The sequence below is a fragment of the Rhinolophus hipposideros genome (genome assembly GCF_964194185.1).
Source record: "Rhinolophus hipposideros genome assembly, chromosome: 20".
In the NCBI taxonomy this organism is placed as follows: domain Eukaryota; kingdom Metazoa; phylum Chordata; class Mammalia; order Chiroptera; family Rhinolophidae; genus Rhinolophus; species Rhinolophus hipposideros.
Genome location: NC_138066.1, coordinates 14,341,708 through 14,360,096, shown reverse-complemented (window position 1 = coordinate 14,360,096; position 18,389 = coordinate 14,341,708). Strand labels below are relative to the sequence as shown.

The 18,389-nt window shown below is 42.1% G+C and overlaps 1 protein-coding gene across 3 annotated transcripts in view; it reads right to left on the bottom strand.

The window, feature by feature from the left end:
• The window catches only part of SMG6 (SMG6 nonsense mediated mRNA decay factor), a 188,931-nt gene extending 170,568 nt beyond the window's left edge, over positions 1-18,363 (bottom strand). Inside the window, exons 1-8 of one of the 3 annotated variants that reach the window (XM_081027244.1) lie at positions 18,167-18,363; positions 14,361-16,095; positions 13,389-13,581; positions 12,809-12,919; positions 9,507-9,613; positions 9,173-9,251; positions 3,795-3,905; positions 3,197-3,409 (exon numbers count right to left, since the gene is read on the bottom strand). In XM_081027244.1, coding sequence (XP_080883370.1) covers positions 3,197-3,409; positions 3,795-3,905; positions 9,173-9,251; positions 9,507-9,613; positions 12,809-12,919; positions 13,389-13,581; positions 14,361-16,095; positions 18,167-18,254 — 2,637 coding nt within the window. In that variant the 5' untranslated portion in view covers positions 18,255-18,363. Of the gene's footprint in view, positions 1-3,196; positions 3,410-3,794; positions 3,906-9,172; positions 9,252-9,506; positions 9,614-12,808; positions 12,920-13,388; positions 13,582-14,360; positions 16,096-17,315; positions 18,059-18,166 lie in introns of those variants that run through there. The other 2 variants (XM_081027245.1, XM_081027246.1) reach the window with 2 other exon arrangements.
• Positions 18,364-18,389: the final 26 nt, after the last annotated feature.

The window sequence follows — 18,389 nt, the reverse complement described above, 5'->3', positions numbered from 1 at the left end:
ACTTCTCAATATTTATGAGGCTCCAGCCTCATCCCCCACTGTTCCTCCCCTCATTTATATATTCAACTAAGATTTATTTAGAATCTTCTATATGCAGGCACTGGGGGTAAAGCAGTGAACAACTAGATATGAATCCTACCCTCACAGAGCTGTGACTCTAGCAAGGAGAGATCTTAACTAACTACAACAGAAGTGCACCTAAAATTACTTAATAAGAAAATGTGATATTACAGAGGGAAAATAGCCAGGCTCAGGGATCAGGAAAAGTTTCCCGGGAAGAGGCAAGTGAGATTTAGGCTGAAAATTTAAGGATAAGAATGGGACTGGATAAAGAGAGAAGAGCACTGCAAGCAGAGAGAATGTGCAACAGCCAAAGGGCCAGAAAAGAGCCCGGGCCCTTCAAGGAAGAAGCCAGTACAGCCAGAGAACAACAAAGAGGGGAAGAGAGATAAAAGGTGAGAAGTAGCAGAGGCCAAATCATATGGGGCCCTGAGACTATGTTAAGGATTCTGGACCTGACTGTAAGAGCAAACAGAAACAACTAAAGACTTTAAAGTAGGGAAGTGACATGATCAGAAATGTGTCATTTGAGGCTCATTTGGGTTACTATCTGCAAAGAAAGGCCTGATGAGGACCAGAAATAAATGTGGAAAGGCCACTGGGCACTTCTTTCAATAGTCCGTGGATTACTGAATGACGATGGCGTGGACTAGGATGGTGGCAGTGGAAATAGAAAAAAAGATGGAGTCAAATGATGTTTAGGAGGCAGATTCAATAGCTCTTGGTATTGATTGGATGTGGGGGTACAGAGAAGGAAGGGGTAACGGATGACTCAAGGCTCTAGCAAGAGCACTTCTCACATCCTAGCCTCCTCCAGCCATGTGAACTAGTTTCCTAAGCCTTCACGCCTCTTTCAGGCTTTCATGCCTCGGAATGGAAATGCCCTTACGTCATCCTTCAGCTGCAAAATGCCCCCTCATCCCAGCCTTCCCTAACGGCCTGGATTAGGTGTTCGAATTGCGTACTCCCGCAGCCTCTCATGTTTACCTTTATCACAGCACGTGGCACACTGCATTATAATATTATTTATATTTCTGTCTTCCCCATATGACTGAGTGCTCCCTGAGGCTAACGATCATTTTTTTGTAGTTTTTATCTCTGTATCCCCAACGCCTAATCACGTAAACATAGGTGAATAAATTCTCACTATCATCAACTGTATGTTCCAAGGAACAGAGAAAGCAAGCTGAGTTCTTATTAAAAAACAAAACAAAACATATATATATATATATGTATGGGAAGCTGACTTGGGCCTGAGAAAGCAGGTAAAAAAGGCAGTGTGGTTTCCTGACTGGATAAACAAAGAGCTATGAAACTGCAGACTTCTTCTTTAAGTGCTGGTAGTCTAGAGCTAAACCCCAAACTCACAGATGTAAATTTAAAAGAAATGAAGGGAAGAAATTACCTTAGGATTATGTATAGGCTGAAAATATATAAACAGCTTCACAAATAGTTTAGAAAAAAAATCACCACATTTTACTTTACATACATCTGTAATTATTTGAAATTTTTACTAAAAATATATTCCTATGTTATTTGTATAATTAAAAATAAAATAATTAATAAAATTATAATTGACCCAATGATACTTCACATGCTAAAAATGCCTTCTCTGAGATGGAAATAAGAATAAACACACAAACTTAAAAACACATTACTTAAAAAATAAATAGGAGCGGCCAGATGGCTCAGTTGGTTAGAGCGCGAGCTCTCAACAACAAGGTTGCTGGTTCAATTCCCGCATGGGATGGTGGGCTGTGCCCCCTGCAACTAAAGATTGAAAACGGCGACTGGACTTGGAGCTGAGCTGTGCCCTCCACAACTAGACTGAAGGACAACGACTTGGAGCTGATGGGTCCTGGAGAAACACACTGTATCCCAATATTCCCCAATTAAAAAAAAAAAAAAAAAAGAACTTAAATAAATAAATAAACACCTCATTAAAGAAAGAGATCTATAAAAGATTAGTTAGAACCTTTATGAGGGATACTCCCCAACTGTAAGGCCAACGCCAAAGAAAGCAATAAAATGCTTCCTCATACTGTCATTATTGCTTTCATTTTAAAGATTGTTAGATAGTGAGGCTAATCCAATAGAACAATTTATCTCTTTTTTAGATAGGTTTCTAGCAACTGTAATACTCAAACTAGAAGAGGGCAGCAGTGAAAGATTCTACTACAGCAGCAAGTCCGCAGAAGCACCTTAACATGTTGGGGTCCCATGCACACCACAGCACATAGAAAGTTGACAGTTTCATTTATAAGCAATAACTACTTCATAAGTCATTCAGAAAACAGCTAAAGATTAAGGATACAGGAAGATAAGTGGAAATTTTAAATTAAACCACATAGGACAAGTCCTCCTATCCCACCACTGACTCATTCTTAGCAGAAAATCATGCCTCCAATTTCAAAGAGAAAATAGAAAACATCAAAAAGGCCCTCCCTCATCGTCCTCCTACAATACTCACAAGCTTATCTGCATCCCCAATTACCTATTCCTCCTTTCTCTCCAGCATTAGAAAACAGGGATCACGCACCCTCGTTCAGGCTAATCACTTCACTTGTGCTCTGGATCCTATTCCACTCCCATCCTCTGCAAGGACCTGTCCCTGCCATCTGTCTCCTCTCTTTCTTAGCTCTTCACCTGTTTAACATTCTGTGTTTTCTCCTTGAATAACTGAATTCACTCTCGTGACTTCAGTATCGCTTATCCCACCACTCACTCCACTATAAATTTTACTCTCAAGGCACAATGAAGCAGCTTTTGCAGTCCTCCTACTACTATGTTCTCTCTCCCTAGCTTCATCAAATCCCACACAGAATCTTAAAGCACCATGTTGGTAACTCCAAACCCAAAGCAGCATTATTTTACGAAGTAAATCTTCATTCAGAAACTACTTTTACTAAATTCTACAGTGCCATATAGTGGTGAGAGAGGGAAGCGCATAATGAAGATAAAGAAGCGTAGGTGGAGGGGATGGACCAGAACATCCAGGAGCCTGAGTGATTTCCCTTCCCTGTCATTATTGGGAAACGACTCTGCAGCGCCTCATAGCTGCATGTACCAGAGCACTGCACACGTATGCACAGGTACTTTGCTAGTCTTGCTCGTTACAGCACCCTCAGGAACTTACATCACTGGGGCTCAGGCTGCCCAGCCCATTCTCCTGCTCAGACTCCTTCCCAGACTCAGTGCCCTGAGAGGACCGGGGATGAGATGGATGAATCCAGATCTCCAGGCGAGTAGTGTCATCTCCAACATGCCGGAAAGTAGACTTCTTTCCTTTCCGCCATTGGTCAGGGCTCAGTTCCAATTCTTCATGTTGCTTTTTTTCCATCTGTTCTGCCTTTACAACATACAAACATAAAAGCTCAGACTCTCCTGGGATTCAGTTAATAAAGAGAAGCACTCACCTCAACTGAGTTTGTTGCCCAAGGACCATAAAAAGTAAAGACTTTCCCACAGTTACATGGTAGCAGAGTATCATCTGCTTTGTCTGGTAAAAATTATTAATTCTGTAAACTAGATGCTGTGGAACATATACGTACACTCAAGGGCACCCGAGAGCTCTCCCAAAAATGAGTGATTCTACACAGGGGCGGAATGACTACCCTCAGCAAGCCTGATGGGACCCCCTGAGGACATTATTAGTTGTTCCCTTAAGGACACAGAAGCACTAAGAGAAACATATTCTTCTGGGAAGGAATGATTCTGCCTGCATTCCCACTCACCTTTCGTTTGGTCTCTTCAAATAAGCTCATGAGACTCTCCTTGGCAGTCAGGATAGGGTTGCTGGCAGCTAAACTGCGCATATAATAATACACAGCATCAAGCTTCCTCCTCTGTGGAAAGAGGCCAGACACACACTGTCAACCAATTCTCTTCCTGACTCCAGGCTAAGTCAGCTGACCCAAGAAACCCTACTATCTCTCCCAACCAGTGCCCCAAGCTGTGAGGAGTTCCATAAGAAAACCAGAATGTTGGGCCGGCCCGGTGACTCAGGCGGTTAGAGCTCCATGCTCCTAACTCTGAAGGCTGCCGGTTCGATTCCCACATGGGCCAGTGGGCTCTCAACCACAAGGCTGCCAGTTCACTCCTCGGGTCCCGCAAGGGATGGTGGGCAGCGCCCCCTGCAACTAAGATTGAACACGGCACCTTGAGCTGAGCTGCCTCCCAGATGGTTCAGTTGGTTGAAAAGTGTCCTCTCAACCACAAGGTTGCCGGTTCAAATCCTCGAGTCCCGCAAGGGATGGTGGGCGGCGCCCCCTGCAACTAGCAACGGCGACTGGACTTGGAGCTGAGCTGCGCCCTCAACTAAGACTAAAAGGACAACTTGAAGCTGAAAGGCACCTTCCACAACTAAGATTGAAAGGGCAACAACTTGACTTGGAAAAAAGGCCTGGAAGTACACACTGTTCCCCAATAAAGTCCTATTCCCCTTCCCCAATAAAATCTTTAAAAAAAAAAAGAAAACCAGAATGCTACCCATTGAGGAAACCATGGCAATTACATCAGAGATCTCTTCTTGCAAAGTACTATATACCTTACAGAGGTACTCTAAGAGCCAAGTACTCACAAGAGGGAAAAAGAGCCTCATAAAATATGAAAGCCAATTATGTTTTGTTTTTAAAGAAAGAAAATGTTCAACTTACCTACTAATTATTATTTTTAAAAATTATAAATAACAATGTCAACATCATCGATTAATCATAATTAAGTATGAGGCAAGTGATAAGCCCTTCAGAGATAATATCTCTAAACCTAAGGATACCACCCATAGTTATTATTAGTCCCATTTTAAAGATGAAGAAATGGGAGCTCTCCTCAGAAAAACTGAAAATAGAATTACCACATGATCCAGAAATCCCACTTATGGGTATATATCCAAAAGAACTGAAAGCAGGACCTTGAAGAAGTATTTGTACAATCATGCTCACAGCAGCATAATGGCCTAAAGGTGGACATATCCATTCAGAGATAAATGGATAAACAAAATGTAGTATATACATACAATCGAATATTATTTGGCCTTAAGAAGGAGTAAATTCTAATACAAGCTGTAACATGAATGAACCTTGAGATATAATTTTTAAGTGAAAAAATAAGCCAGTCACAAAAAGGCAAATACTGTATGATTCCACTTATATTAGGTATATAGAGTAGGCACATTCATGTTAGACAGAAAGTCGAAGGGTGGTTGTCAGTGGCTGGAAGAAGGGGAGAATGGAGAGTTGTTTCATGGGTACAGACTTTCAGTTTTGTAAGATGAGGAAAGTTCTGGAGATTGGTGACATGACAATATGAGTACACTTAACATTACTGAAAAATGGATAAGATGGTAAATTTCATTTTATGTGTATTTTACAATAAAAAAATTTTAAAAAAATTTAATTAAAAAAAGGGCAAAGGATTTGAATAGACATTTTTCCAAATGGCTAATAAGCATATGAAAAGATGCTCGACATCATTCGTCATTAGGGAAATACAAATCAAAACCACAATGAGGTACCACCTCAGACTCACTAGATTTGTAGGTGCCAACAAACTGATTTTAAAGTTTACATAGAAAGCAAAAGATCCAGAACAGCCTATACAACATTGAAGGAGAAGAACAAAGTTGGAAGACTGACACTATCTGACTTCAAGACTTACTGTAAAGCTACAGTAATTAAGAAAGTGTTGTACTGGCCTAAAAATAGACAAATAGTTCAATGGAACAGAACAGAGAGTCCAGAAATAAACCCACATAAATAGTCAGCTGATCTTTGACAAAGGAGCAAAGGCAATTCTATGGAGAAAGGATAATCTTTTCAACAATTGGTGTTGGAACAACTGGACATCCACATACAAAACCATGAATCTATACAAAGACCTTACACCTTCCATAAAAATTAACTCAAAATAGATCACAGACTTAAATGTAAAATGCAAAATAATGCAACTCCTAGAAGCTAACACAGGAGAAAATCTAGGTAAGCGTGGGTTTGGCGATGACTTCTTAAACTCAACAGCCAAAGCACGATCCATAGAAGAAAAAGTTGGTAAGTTAGATTTCATTGAAATTAAAAAAACTTCTGCTGTGTGAAAAACACTGCTAAAAAAACAAAAAGACAAGCCACTGAGAGAAAATATTTGCAAAACACATATCTGATAAAGAACTGGTATCCGAAATACACGAACTCTTAAAATTCAACAAGAAAACAACCCAATTGGAAAACGAGCAAAAGATCTAAACAGACACCTCACCAGAGAAGACACATAGATGGCAAATAAGCAAATGGAAAGATGTTCCATATCATGTCATTAGGGAAATGCAATTAAAACGAGATGCCACTACACACCTATTAGAATGACCAAAATCCAAAACGCTGACACCACCAAATGCTGGCAAGGATGGAGAGCAACAGGAGCTCTCATCCACTACTGGTGGGAATGCAGAATGGTACAGACACTCTGGAAAACAGTTTGGCAGTTTCTTCCCAAACTACATAATATACTCTTACCATACGACCTGGCAATCACACTTCTTGGTATTTACCCAAATGCGTTGAAAACTTAATGTCCGCACAAACACCTGCACACAAATGTTCATAGCATTTTTATTTATAATTGCTAAACTTGGGAGCAATCAAGATGTCCTCTGATTAGGGGAATGGATAAACAAACTGTGGTACATCCATAAAATGGAATATTACTCAACAATAAAAAGAGCTATCAAGCCACAAAATCAACCCTAAATGTATACTGCTAAGTGAAAGAAGCCAATATGAAAAGGCCACATACTATATGGTTCCAATTATATGACATTCTGGAAAAGGCAAAACTATAGAGACAGTAAAAATAGCAATGATTGCAAGAGGTTCAAGGAAGGGAGGAATGATGAACAGAGAAGAGGGTAGCACACATGATATTTTCCAGGCAGTGAAATTATTCTTTATGATGCTATAATGGTGCATACACGTCACTAAACATTTGTTCAAACCCACAGAATGCACAACAGTAAAAGTGAATCTTAATGTAAACTAGGGACTTTAGTTAATAATAATATATCAATACTGGCTCATTATTATAACAAATGTACTACACTGATGCAAGATGATAATAGAGAAAATTGAGGGAATTGAAGGAGTATATGGGAATTTTGTACTTTCGCTCAATTTTTCTGTACACCTAAAACAAACCAAAAAACTTAAAAAAAAAATGAAGGAAAAAAAAAAGTCCCTAATGGGGGGGAACCCCACAATGAGACATCACCTCACACTAAGTTGGTCATTTAAAAAAGTAACATGTTGGAGCGACTGTGAAGAAATCAGAACCCTGGTACACGACTGGTGGGAATGTAAAATGGCACAGCCACTATCAATAATAGTTTGGTGGTTACAGAATTGCACACCTGAAATCTATGTAACTTTACTAACAATTGTCACCCCAATAAACTTTAATTAAAAAATAATAACTGTTTGGTAGTTCCTCAAGTAGTTAAATAAGAATTACCATCTGACTCAGCAATTCCACTCCTAGGTACAGACTGAAAAGAATTGAAAACATACTCAAAAACTACTTGTACTTCACAAAACACTGTTTATAATAGCTAAAAGGTGGAAACAACTCAAGCATCCAACTGATGAGTGAATAAATAAAATGGGTTGTATCCATATAGTGAAATATTATTCACCCATAAAAATGAAATACTGATGTGCTATAAAATGGACAAACCTCAAAAACTTTATGCTAAATGAAAGAAGCCAGATATAAAAGGTGACATCTTGTATGATTCCATTTATCTGAAACATCCAGAATAGGTTAAGTCCAGAGATAGAAAGCAGACTAGTGGTTTCGAAAGGCTGGGCTCCAGAGGAATAGAGAGTAATGGATACAAGGGTTTCCTCTTAGGATGATGAAAATGTCTTGGAAGTAGACAGAGTTGTTGGTTGCACAATACTGTTAATGTACTAAATGCCAATGGAGTCTACAAATAATTAACGGTTACTTTTATATTATGTGAATTTTACTGCAATTTTTTAAAGCCATTGAGGGAAAAAAAATTACATTTTCTAATTGACAAGAAACATAACATTCAATAATTATAAAGAAGAAAAACTAGAAAAGGAGACAAGAAATGAGAAAGAAGGAAAAATAGACGACGGATAAGAAGAAAGGGGAGAGAAAAATATAGCTACAAAGACGGGTGAAAAAAATCACAAAGAGAATAGGACAAAGGTAAAAAGCGAAGAGAGATTCTATATTCTGAAGGAAGTGTATCAATAAACCACATTTCTTAATCAACAATTTCAACCCATAATTAAATATTACGTATTTATTTGAATCTTTTGTGGAATAAAGGGGAATAAAATATTCACTTAAACACTGCTTATTTGGGCATTTTATAGCATTAAGAAAACTCTCCTGCTAATGAGCATGTTTAGCTGCTTCTTAACTTGAACCTTTCGTACCTACCACTGGCCCTCACCATTCCCCCTCCAATCCAGCTTCCTCACTAGGAGCTCTGTCAGTTCCCAAGGCTCTCTGTTACAGCCACATTTAGAGGAGTTTGGTAAGATCCAGAGAGATACAATTTGGCATTTACTGTGCTCCTGCCTAGACTCCTTAGGTGAAAAGCTAAGAGGAATAAGGGGATGATCTGGAAGGAGAAAAGAAACAAGGATCTGAGCACTTAGGGCTAGTTTTTTGTTTTTTTTTTTTTCCACTTAGGGCTAGTTAAGGACTTTAAGGGGGAGAGGTAAAGGAAGCCTCACTTTCTTCTTAGAAACAAGTAATCTAGTTCAATGAGATAGGAAAGGGAAGCAAGACGAGATTCAGAGCAGAAGCCTTGGTCAAACAGAGTGGTATTGGCTGGAGCATGAGCATTCCCCTAGGAACTTAAGTGCAGTCAAAATGGAGGAAGTGCAGATTCAACTGAAGTGAGGGATCACTGACAATTTACCTCAAAAAGTAACAGTAACAAAGAAGTGTAAGGATGGGAGACAGAAGGGGATATACTCCGGGTTACAGTATTCGGATGACATCTAGCTCCAGGAGCTGATGCTATCAAAATCCGTATTTCTAAGATACTGCCTGCAAAATTCTTCCCGTCCTTAGGATTTCTTACCGTATACACTGCCAGCAGAGCCAACTGGTTATAGGGGCGCCCATTCTTGGGAGCAATGTGCTGGGCCTTCAGGTACCAACTGGAATAGAAATATAGTAAGAAAAATAAAAGCTAGTACCATATTAACTCTTTCTCAATTCATCACCTGACAGTCCTTAGTACTTAAGACATAAGCTGGAGTGTTAGATGTAACCCCGGAGTGGTAAAGTATGACTACAAAGACCAACATGGACACCTGTAGGACATCCATATGGGAGACAGTTCAGGTTGTCCATTGCTCTTAATAGGGCTTAGCTTAAACCCACACAAGGAAGAGAACAAGAGGCAAAAGTACCTGCGAGCTTTCCCATAGTTTGCTGTGTCATTGGCTTGCTCCCGATACCTAGCGATATCTCCTTGACAAATCATACATCGCTGGGCACTGATCAAGGCGTATTTTACCTTCAGGAAAAACAATCAGTTAATAGCACACCCAAGAAATGCTACCTTCAACCCCAAAGGGCAGGGATGGGGTTGAAATGTCAAAGCAGATTTACTCAACAAAGTAAAAAGTTTTCAATCTAACCTTGACTAGCCAAAGCCAACAACGATGAAAAAGAGTTGAGATAGAGTGGCAGAGAAAGAAGGGAGAGGGATGTCATTCTTATTTTGAATCCCAGGCAAATGGAAGACACCATTCTGAAACTAAGAGTCAAGAGACCTGATGCTTGATATAATAGTTGTGTTATCTCAAGTAGGTCTTTGGGACTCTCTAGGACTCGGTTTCTTCATCTAAATGTGAAATTACCTATTCCATAGGGTAAATGGAGGGAATAAGTATAAAAATACAGTGGTACCTCAGTTTTCGAACGTGTCCAATGACAAACATTTTGGTTTACGAACGCCACAAATTTTATGGATCTATGGTATCATTAGATAGTAAACTTCACACTAAATTTGCAGTTTCAGGGGTTGATTTTAAACGTCTGGAACGGATTAATCCATTTTGCATTACTTTCTATGGGGAAACCATGCCTCGGTTTTTGAACGTTTCAGAACTCGAACCGGTCTTCCAGAACGGATTACGTTCAAAAACCGAAGTACCACTGTACTTTACGAGCTATAAAGTAACACATACACATTAAGATAATTGTATACTCTGCTCTTTTCCTGTCATCATAGTTCTTCTCTCCTCAAACTATTAATATCATTGCACTGTTACTGCATTATATTCCCTTTGCAAAACAATAGTAATTCCCTAAAACAGTAAGTTATCCTTTATCCAACACTTAGAATGTGCCAGGACTGTGTGTGCCAGGACATATATGTGTGTGCGTGTGCGTTTTCTCAATGATGGGCTTGGCATCTGTCACTCAGTGAGAAAACAACAGAGTAAACCCTTAGCAATCCTAACACATGTGCCCAACCTAAGAACCTCCCTAAGGAACACCACTTCATAACATATTCCATTCCACCCCACACACGAGAAATTACCATGTCACTGAATAAAGAACAATGCTTCAAGAAGTACATAATGACCCCCAAGAAGGCTCACTTCCTAGCTAAATAACTAGCTCCTGCACGTCAGCCTCCTAACACATAACTCAAATGTGCACCTCAGGAAAGTTATATGTCACTACATCATACACCTGCAGAATCCTGACAATTCTACACATTCTATGAATGAACACCAAGAACCCTTGGTATTTAACTGATAAAGCATCAAGAAAACTAGTTATATTTTCATACCACAGCCACTTTGTTATCTCAATGAAAGGAAGGAACAAAAATTCCACCAAAGGCTTCCTGCTCTCTGCAGAATGAAGTCCTAGATGACCTGGCCTTTGCTCACCTCCTCAGTACCACTTCCCTCCTCACTCTGTCTGTCAGACGCGGCTTTTCTTGGTTCCCCTAAGACACCATGATCTTTTCTATACTAGGACCTTCACATATACTCCTCCCTCTCCCTAGAATGTTGTAGTTCTCCCATCTTCACAGACACCTTCACCTGGCTAACGTCTCAGGTCTTCAGCCTCAGCTTAACTGTGACTTCTTCAGTTCTCCATGACCCTCTAGGTCTCTATACAGTATATACCCCAACAACATCCTTTGCAGGAGTCATTTCATTTGCAATTGCTAATCCAACATCTACACTCACTCCTAATCAAACCTGAAACTCCAAGAGCTGGGATTCTCATGGCATTCTTATTCAAACTGAATTGTGCATGCCTAGAACGGCACCTGGCACGTAGAAGGGACTCAATAAATACTTGATTAGTAATAGAGCTTGTGCACAGCAATTCATCAAAAGGAGAAGAAAGACAAGAGGAAGACTCTGCTCCATAGATCACACTCTTTTCTCCAATGAATTTCTAACCTCTTCCTTTCCCCTGGCCCTTTCCTTTCAACATACTAATAAACTCAAGTCTCTCCCAGCTTAAAAACAAAGAAACTTCTCTTGACACTATGTTCTCTTTCAACTACCATCTCCCCTCCTTGCCTTCATAGCCAGGATTCTTTAAAGAATAGTCTATATTACTCTCTCATTATATCTACTGCCCCACTTCTCATTTACTACAATCTGGCTTCCATCCTCTCCAATTAAAAAAACTTGTGATAAGGTCATCCAATCCAGTAGACACTTTTTCAGTAATCTTAGCATTTGATGCTACTGTAGCACTTGACAATTTTACCCATCACCACCTTGAACTTTGATCCCCCCCCATTCTCCGTTCAGCCTTCCCAGGATCCCCACTTCTACTTGAATTATCACCTGAATCTATATCACCAGCCCAGCTCTTTCTTCTTAGTTCTAGACAGACCGATTATCCATCTGTTCATTTTCAAGCTCCTCCACCTAATCATGACCAAAACTGAACTAACCTCTTCCTTCCTAGCCACTCTCCTAGGCCATAAACTGGGAGATGATCTAAACTGCTCATGCCTCCAATCTCATCATTCACACCAAATTAGCCAGCAATTTAATTCTATTTCCTTTATATCTTTCCAACATCCCTTCTCTTTTCAATCTCCACTACCTCTACCTTATTCAGGCCCACACCCTGATGCCCCTACCTCCACTGTTACCCAAACTCACCGTTTGCCAGAGTGGCTGGTTATAAGACCAAATCTATGATATCCACCTGTTGGATATCAGTCAGTGGCTCCTCACTGCTTTCAGAATAAAATTCAAACTCTTCAGCATGACATACAAGAGTTTTTAATCTATCCCTTCCTACTTCCTTAGCTTTACCTCCTATACAGCCCAACTCCACATTACAGATGTCAGCATATTGAGCTTGTTGCACCTTTCCAATAAGACCTGGTTCTCTCACTGTGCCCTGTACTGAAACTGCCCCTTTGGCTCCTAGTCATGTTTCAAAACTCAATTTGATAATCTCTGAGAAGCCTTCCTTGACCTACATCAATCTAAATCAGATGCACTTTCCTCTGTCCCTTCAATACTCTGTATACACCATAATCGTAGTACTTACGACATTACATTATAATTATTGGTTTGATGGGTCTGTTCCCCCACTGGATTGTACCTTTCATTCTTGTATTCTCAACACCCTGCACAGTGCCCAGCACATAACCAACACTAGATAGATGCTTACTAACAGGATGAATCAATTTAAGATAAAGAAACTGCCTTACTGTTTTGCGTAATGGCTTGCTGCGAATGGCAAGACCGTCCATGTAGTCCTCCAGTTTGAACTTGTAAGTAACCTGCAGCTTCTGAAGCAAACTATCAAAGAAGTCACTACCCTATAAAGAGAAAAAAATTAAGATACAGCTCAATCAGTCTGTTCTGATCCAATCTACCTACCAGAAACTGGGGCAAGTGATCCTTTCAGTTCTGCTAATGCTCAGCCATCTGACGTAAAGGGAGGCATATACAGTATTTAGTGGCCACCAACTAACAAGAGAAATTCATCGCATAAGCCTCTCCATGGTTTTTTTAAAGAGAACACATGCACACTCTTCTTCCCACCCTCTGCAATCCCCCTACCCACGGCTAAGACATTCAGAAAGCTTTCAAGCTCAGAACTAACTCCAATTTTAAGTTACGGTCTCAAGGTAGCAACAAGGGTAGGGTAGACCTAAATCCAAGAAAGAGCATACAGTTTTTTGTCAACGTTCTGTTATAAAACATAGTATCTCAGGTAATAAAAAACCCACCACAACTACAGGATGCTGAAGTCTTTATCCTGAGGGCAAAAACATAATTGTTTACCTCATCCAAGAGCTCCAAAAGTCTGTTCCGAATCTGTTCTGGGTTCTCAACATTCGGATCCTTGAGAAGCTGCCTGAACTTCTCAATCACCTGATAGAAAGCATTCTTCCACAAGATCTGATCCACATTCTGATTATCAGAGAACTCAATATCTAACAGAATACAGCGTTCATACAGCTGCAGCAGTTCAGCTCTGCAATAAAATACATGCAACTTCTAGTTCCAAATACACCACATAAAAGGCTAAACCCACAATTTGAACTACCTGCAAATGAAACATCTTCCTGGTGGAAATCCAAAATGCTACCAGACATACCGTGTTTCCCCGAAAATAAGACCTATCTGGACAGTCAGCTCTAATGCGTCTTTTGGAGCAAAAATTAACATAAGACCCGATCTCGTTTTACTGTAAGACCCGGTCTTATATAAAACAGTGTCTTATATAATAGTTTACTATAAGACCGGGTCTTACATTAATTTTTGCTCCAAAAGATGCAATAGAGCTGATCGTCCGGCGAGGTCTTATTTTCGGGGAAACACGGTAGTTACTCATTCTAGTTTCCATTCTGCACAGCAGAATATCATTCTGAAGACAGTTATGTCAAGGAAAGTAGTTTTTTCTCCATATGCCTCCACCTAAATTTAACAGCTGAAATAAGATCTTCACCACAAGTTATATGTTGTTCATTTCTTGGCATTCTGGAAAGTCTTTCCTTTTCCATTTCCAGATCCATGTTCTCTTAAAGATTTTTTTTTTCTTAAAGAAGAAGTGGGAAGCATCATCATTTCTAAGACTAGAAACAAAATTTTCTGTTCTGCTTTTTCCAACTGCCCCTCTCACACAAAATCAATGTGAAAGGCAGGTAACACCCAGTGGCTTACCTAAAAGGATTCTACCTTCCTCAGCCATAGGAGCCTATACACCTCCAGTTTATCCCCATTTCCCTCTAGCCTGCATGGAACACACCATACCTGAGCTGAGCCATCTTCTCCAGGCCCTCAGGACTGATGCGGTCCCTGGAGAGCAGGTTGCTGAGCTGCAGTTCCTGGTTGTCAGCCACCCGGAGAAGCCTATGTAATTCCTGTTGCTGCATGTTCCTCATGTGCTGCTCCATCTCCTCAGGACTCATGGTGCTGGCAGGGAGAGGGCTACAAACATACTGTCCTGAGGGAGTCGGGTAGCCTGGGTAGTAAGGCCCTGGGTACACACCATTTGTAGGGCCCACTGGGTACTGCAGAGGGCTGTAGCCTGTATAAGGATACTGGGAAGCAGGGCCTGGCGTCCGGGGGTAGTAATACGGGTTGTCAGAGTTTTGAAATTTATAGTAAGATGCTTGGGCCTGGCGTGAGTCACCCCAAGATGTAGGGCTGATTTCATCATCAGTGTCCAAGAAATGTAGCTGGGGAGTCTGGCTCTTTAGAGCAGGTTTCTGATCAGGATTATTGGGGTCCCACAATCGTCGAGTGGTGCCTCCTCGGCCCCAACTCCGAGAGCCCTTATTACCAGATCCAAATAAAAGCCGAGGTCCCAAAGGTGTAGACTCTGGAGAACTGGCTGAATTGACAGAGAGGGTAGTATGGGCAGGCAGAATCAGAATGCCACGACCGCGACCCCGAAGTTCTTGTTTCAGGTTTTTGGACTCCTGCTTCTCAGAGCCTTTACCCCAACTGCTCAAGCCTTTGTCAGGCTTTATCCTATCCACATCCTCCCTGGCTAATCTCACCATAGGGGAATCTTTGTTCATGGTTTCTGCATCAAAAGTGACACGAAGAGTGCCTCGATTTTCTTTACCATTGTTTTTCTGCTCTCCCTCTCCACGGCCAGACCAGCTTCCTTCTACATGTTTCTTCCTTTCTGAGCTCCTCCTGGGCCCATCAGGCTCATCAACTCTGTCCTCATCTAAGGAATCAGTTGAGGACATAGATACTTGCTTCTTCAGTCGTGGCCTCTCCTTGGTCCTATCTTGCCGGCGGCGGCGACATCCATTATCAGTCAGGCCAGCCCCCTCAGCACTGTTGTTGCTACCAGCTGAGCTGGTACTGCAAGTGCGGTAGCGGTTCCTTCGTTTGTCTGAGCGGGAATAGCGCTTTGCAGAACCTGGCTTCCCCTGTACCAGGTCATCGTTCACTTTCTTCATCCCCTCCCCCTTTTCAATCCTCTTTCCTTTTTCTCCCTTTGCAACCCTTACTCTGTCACCGTTTAGGCTCTTTTCTGCCTCATGTTTCTCTGGTTTATTCACAACCTCCTCTTTCATATGTCCCCTACACTCATTTTCCTCTACTCTCAGTTGTTCTACCTGGCTGAGGATTTCTTCCTCATCTACCCGGCATTCTTTGGTAACAGTCTGCAAACGCCTTCCAGGCTGATAGATCTGCATGTCAGGTTTCTTTGTTCTCTTGATAATTCTTAGACTTCGATCCTCTTGCCCAACATTCCTAGGGAAGGACTCCTGTGCCTGAATATTTTCTGGATCTATAGGACCATTTTGTTGTTGGTTATCCAGTTCCTTGCAGATATCTTTATTGGGCTGTGTACCATTTCCAACAGTAGAAGAATCTCTGTCATTAACAATTTCATCCTTAAATTCGTCACTCCCAGAGGGTTCCTTAATTTTAGGTTTGTTCCTTAGTCGAGAAAGACCAGGCTTATAGATTTCCAGATCTGGGCGTCTGTTATCTTTGCGCTGCCTGGGCTCCTTCATGTTTTCTGTGATGTTAGAGAGAGTAGAAGAAAAGAATAAAGGTGGAGGGAAGGGGAAAAAATGTCATTCTGGTAATGTAGTAGAAAAGTCAAGCAAGAATTACATATTGAAATGCTATTATTGATGGACAAGGAAGGAAATTTCTGCAGAAGCAGAAATTCTACTAAGTTTACAATATTTGTTCAGGAACTGGCATGGCTGAGAACTTAATTGTTGGAGCTATCTCCACCTGGGATAGGGAAAGAGGAAAACAAAATCACGTGTTACACAAGTCATATTTGGATCCCTAAACTACCCTCATTGTCAGAATAAAAGATTTCTAACCATTTCAGCATTAGACTGTTCTCTACCATAGAGCCACTGGATCCACTTAGTTTTTTCTTCTTCTAGGGTGGCTACGTCCTTTTGTCATACAAAGAAAGGTATGCATAAGAAAGACATGCATAACAATACATGGCTTGGGACATCTCCGGAGAAAGAAAATTACAATTCTAGTCTCTGAACTTGGCCAGGACATTCCTCTTCTTCAGCATACCGATTACCCAGTCATATGCCTCCTATTGAAACAAACAGGAAGCCGTTTCTTCCACATTCTTCAATTTCACTCATGCTCACCAACTCTCTAACAGCAAGCCAGCAGTCATTCCAAGGAAATACTGCTCAGACTATCATCATTAGAATACTAAGGCTCACTGCTACTATGATGATGGAATATGAGAAGGAAAAAGTTCCATAAAGTTCCATAAGGGAGCTTTCTCTAGAAGATGATAGAAGTATTGTGACATGCTGTCAAAATACCAAGGCCTGGGGCACCGAAGAATAGGAGCCCAGGACGTCAGAAACCACGCTCCAGGCTCCAGGAGCTTACTGAATGACAGATAAGCAAGTATCTATTTTTCGTTTCTGTTACCTTTATCTATTAATCGGAGAAACCACTACAAAGAGCCAGTAAAGATCTCAGTGGGAAAGTGACAGGAATTAGTGAGATTCCAGAGCACACAAAACAGAACGCTCCATAAAATCGTAACGTTGTTCTAGAAACACCACTGTACACAAACCCATAATAGGGATCATATACTCCATTTACACTCATGGGTGTAACAAAACAGAGAACAAAAACAAAACCCTGAAGTGTAACATACGGCTTCAGTATTATCAGGAGTTTGAAAGCCTGCTTCAGGAAGTATGAATAAAGGCAAAGCAGTTTAACTCCAGAACAGCTCACCCTCAGCAGTCTTTGAAATTAGATGAAGTGGAGGAAGGAAGGAAGAGCTACTACTTTCCAGAGCAGAGAGAGAAAACAACCTGAATAATCCAGTTCGGTAGATCAATGAAAACCAATGTCACAGACTTTGGCCACAGGTCTGAAGAAGCGCAGCTACCTTTCTACACAACTCCACTGCCTAACAAAGAAGAGGTGAGACACTGGAATCTTCCGTGGAGCTTTCCTGGTGTGGCCGGGGGCTTTAACTTGCCAGCTGAGCATCCTCTCTGATTAAGAACTGCTCCCACACATGCCAAGGCCAAACCAGAGTGGAGTCAACCCTCTGAGGTCCTGGATCCCTCCAGCGGCGCAGCCTTCAGAAGCCTGCCTCGGGGAAAAAAGTTCAGCGAGGAAGTCCCAAGCTGTTAAACCTTCCTCAATGTCCTAGGTCCTTCGCTCCAACGCTAAAGAGATGACGGAGCAGGCCTGCGGATGATTCCTCTGGGGACGATACTCCCAGGCCTCCACCAGACCCCCGAGCCCACTCCTTTTCGCGTCTCCCGACGGCTGGGAATCCACCAGCTGGTCTGAGAGGAATGGGGCAATGGGGCACAGTCACCTTCGCGGTAAGAAGAGGGGCGGAGGCAGGGATTCGGGTGGGGAGCTCCCGAAGGGGGCCAGGGCTGGCTGAGCGGGACCCCACACAGGCCCTGGGGCTGGTAAGGCGGCGACGGGACCGCCCTCAGCCCCCGCCCCCACTGCTCAGGGAAGGGGCGGGGGCTCCGGAGCGCGGCGGACCAAGCGGGGAGGAGGGAGGGGAGAGGGAGGCGGGGCGGGCAAACCCGGCCCAGGAGCTGGGCGGCGCGACTCACCTCTGCTCCCGGCCTGCGGAGCCAGAGTGGTCAGGATCCCTCGCAGTTCCGACGCGGAGATCCGGACACGCTCCAACCCCTCCGCCATCTTCGCAGCTGCTGCTAGCGCTGCAGCGACTTCACCACCGCCGCGCGCAGCCAGGAAACCACGACGGACGGGCGGCGCGCGCGCTCACCCACCTCCCACTCTTTTCCCCGCCCCCTCCCGCCCTCCTGCCCAAAC